The following is a 2,627-nucleotide window of genomic DNA, read 5'->3' on the forward strand; positions in this document are numbered from 1 at the left end:
TATATATATATATACTTGAACTTGTGTGCTAATGGCTAAGCAGCACAAACAAGGTCTCAAACAGGCTCGGCCACAGAACAGAACAGTGTAATTTATAAATCCATCTCAAATTTGTATTCACTTGTTGTGAGACAGAAGAGGAGCAGTGTATGTGGTGCTCTTCTCAGCAACCAATAAAATGCTTGTCATACTGATTATTACCACCAGAGGGCAGTGCTGTAATTAAACATTGTAAATCCAGCTTTTCTGTGAGGAAATTTTTAAACAAAGTTCATACTACAAGCATTTTTWAAAAAAAACATATTTTATTTAGAAAAACAAACAGATTGTGATTTCAACTCTGCATTGATGACAACAATTCTGCTGTTTAAGAATACCCTGATAATTTAAGACAGAGGTCTGGAGCCACATGTTCTTTGGTGCCTCTCTGCAGCGTTGACCAAAAATAACACAGAAACAAATCATGTTTATGTGTAAAACTGCTGGTTTCAGACGTTTTCCTGTCCATTTTTATGGGAATAAAACATTTCTGACACAATGGTCCTAATTTTACAGGAGGCAAAATGCACTGATCAGTCTGTGCTAATAACGTTTAAGATTTATAGCTGCTTCGTGAATCCACCTTCTTGTAACACTGTGATCTTTGTGTGAATTCCATCAGAAAATAAATCTTTTTATGTTCGAGTCAAGTTGCTGAGGAGAAAAACAAAATGACTTTGTAGAGACAGAAAAATAAAATGTTAAAAAAAAATGAAACATGGAACTTCTCTTAGCAGAATTCAAACTACGAAACTTGTCTTTGATAAAAACTTTATAAAGATTAAAGTAAAAGAAGATTTCTGCTTTTATTAAGAGAGAATAATGAATAAATGTCTAATATCCTGCACTTTTGTGTTTACTCAAAAACATTTATAACAATCATTGAAAGGAATCAAATCGGTCATTTATCAATGTGGGTATTATCACTTTTTGATTTTGTCCTACTTAATTTTATCTATTATTTTTCTTCTGCTTTTATCCTAGTATAAAATAATAATAAACGTTAAAAATCCGTTGTAGTTCTTTATGGTCAAAATGTAAAAAACTGCAGTTTTAAATTTTATTTAAATTTTCTGTTAGATCTTGTGGTTCTGGACATGTTATGTTTAGTGGGAAAAAGCCAAAAAATTACTTTTTAGACTGTAAAAATGTTTGGTTGTACACAGATACACTCCTCACACACAAGCTTTAAATACTCAACAGGAGTGGRCGTCTTCTAAAGTGTGTTCAGAGTGAGTTCAGGCTCTTCAGCCTCCGGTCAGTGAAGAAACGGTGGGTCTGATGGGTCTTTTCACCTTCAGCTGGAGCGCTGAAGTATGACAACATGGAGCGGTTGTTCTGCCGTTTCGCTGCCTTCTCCCCGTCCTCTTCATCGTCGTCCCTGCAGGAGGAGTTAGGACAGTTTTGTTTTAAGTGGTTAAAACTCATTTCCTGAGGACAAATGATTTTCTCAGACATTAAGTGTGATCATTAAATCAAAGGCTTTGTGGCTTTTAGTCACCAACAAGTTTTCTTAGTCTAAATTATATCAAAGCAAAGTCTTCTGTTTGCATTTTACTGAAAAAAAAAAAGCAACAACTGGAAGAAAAACATTTATTAARCCAAACACTTCATGAGAATCACCGAGGGCAGAAACTGTGTGTTACATTTTGTTACTGAACTTTAAAATGTCACCTTCTAAACTTTTGATCGTGTGCCACCGGAGGCAAAGGCACGATAATGTCTTTGCCCACGTCTGTTAGTTTCTCCGTCTGTTAGCAAAACATCTCATGARGCAGGGKATTGGTTCAAAATCAAACTCCTGGAATCAGTGGATTAAAATCCACAAMGTTTGGAGGCATTCAAGATGGCTGCTACAGCAGTTTGATCATAGCCATCACAAGGATGGTGTGGTAGTAGCTGAGAGTCATCCCCAACACRTWCTCTGAGCRCTATTGTATCTCACTAAATCTCTCAATTSTCCACGAGATTACACATTGTWTTTCACYAAGTTCAACTAAATGGCTTTGACTTTTATTTGTTCATCTTAGTTTAAATTTCTGGTGTGAAAGCTGGTGGGMGATATGCATTCCTTCTTTTGCTTCTGCAAGTCCATGAACCGTACCAGTGAACAGACACTCCCTGGCTGTCCATCAGAGTTTGTGCCGTGCTCCAGCTGAATCGAACAAACTGCGGGTAACCAAACACCGGGTCGAGGTATTTGAGCAGCCAGGCTTTAGTTTTAGGGTCTGGAAACACAGAACACAGTCAGTTTCACTACCAGACGTTTTATCAGAATAGTTAGTGTGATAAAAACCTACCATTAGGGTATCCTGATCCGTAGTCTGTATCCACCTCTCCCAGGTTTTCAGTAAACTTCCAGCGTTCRACAGCGCGATCTCTGGCCACCTGAAAGCCAACAAACAGAATGGAAGCAGGCATGTCAGCTGTGAAGACCCCCTGCATGAAAACCTGAAACTTTGTTAGAGTCATGAAGCTAAAAAAGTAAATAAGAGTATAAAATAAAACAATCTTAATTCAAGCATCTTTTGGCGAAGTGATATTAACAGAAAAGGAACAAATATTTCTCAATTGCAGGGATCTAATCT

General features: G+C 37.0%; 1 protein-coding gene across 1 annotated transcript in view; it reads right to left on the reverse strand.

Annotated features, from left to right (window-relative positions):
• Positions 1–291: 291 nt before the first annotated feature.
• The window catches only part of rnaseh2a (ribonuclease H2, subunit A), a 5,666-nt gene continuing 3,330 nt past the window's right edge, over positions 292–2,627 (reverse strand). Inside the window, exons 7-9 of the mRNA XM_014004944.1 lie at positions 2,340–2,427; positions 2,144–2,267; positions 292–1,420 (exon numbers count right to left, since the gene is read on the reverse strand). Of these exons, the coding sequence (XP_013860398.1) occupies positions 1,267–1,420; positions 2,144–2,267; positions 2,340–2,427 (366 nt within the window). The 3' untranslated portion in view covers positions 292–1,266. The remainder of the gene's footprint in view (positions 1,421–2,143; positions 2,268–2,339; positions 2,428–2,627) is intronic.

Source organism: Austrofundulus limnaeus, unplaced genomic scaffold, assembly GCF_001266775.1.
Source record: "Austrofundulus limnaeus strain Quisiro unplaced genomic scaffold, Austrofundulus_limnaeus-1.0 Scaffold27, whole genome shotgun sequence".
Taxonomy (NCBI): domain Eukaryota; kingdom Metazoa; phylum Chordata; class Actinopteri; order Cyprinodontiformes; family Rivulidae; genus Austrofundulus; species Austrofundulus limnaeus.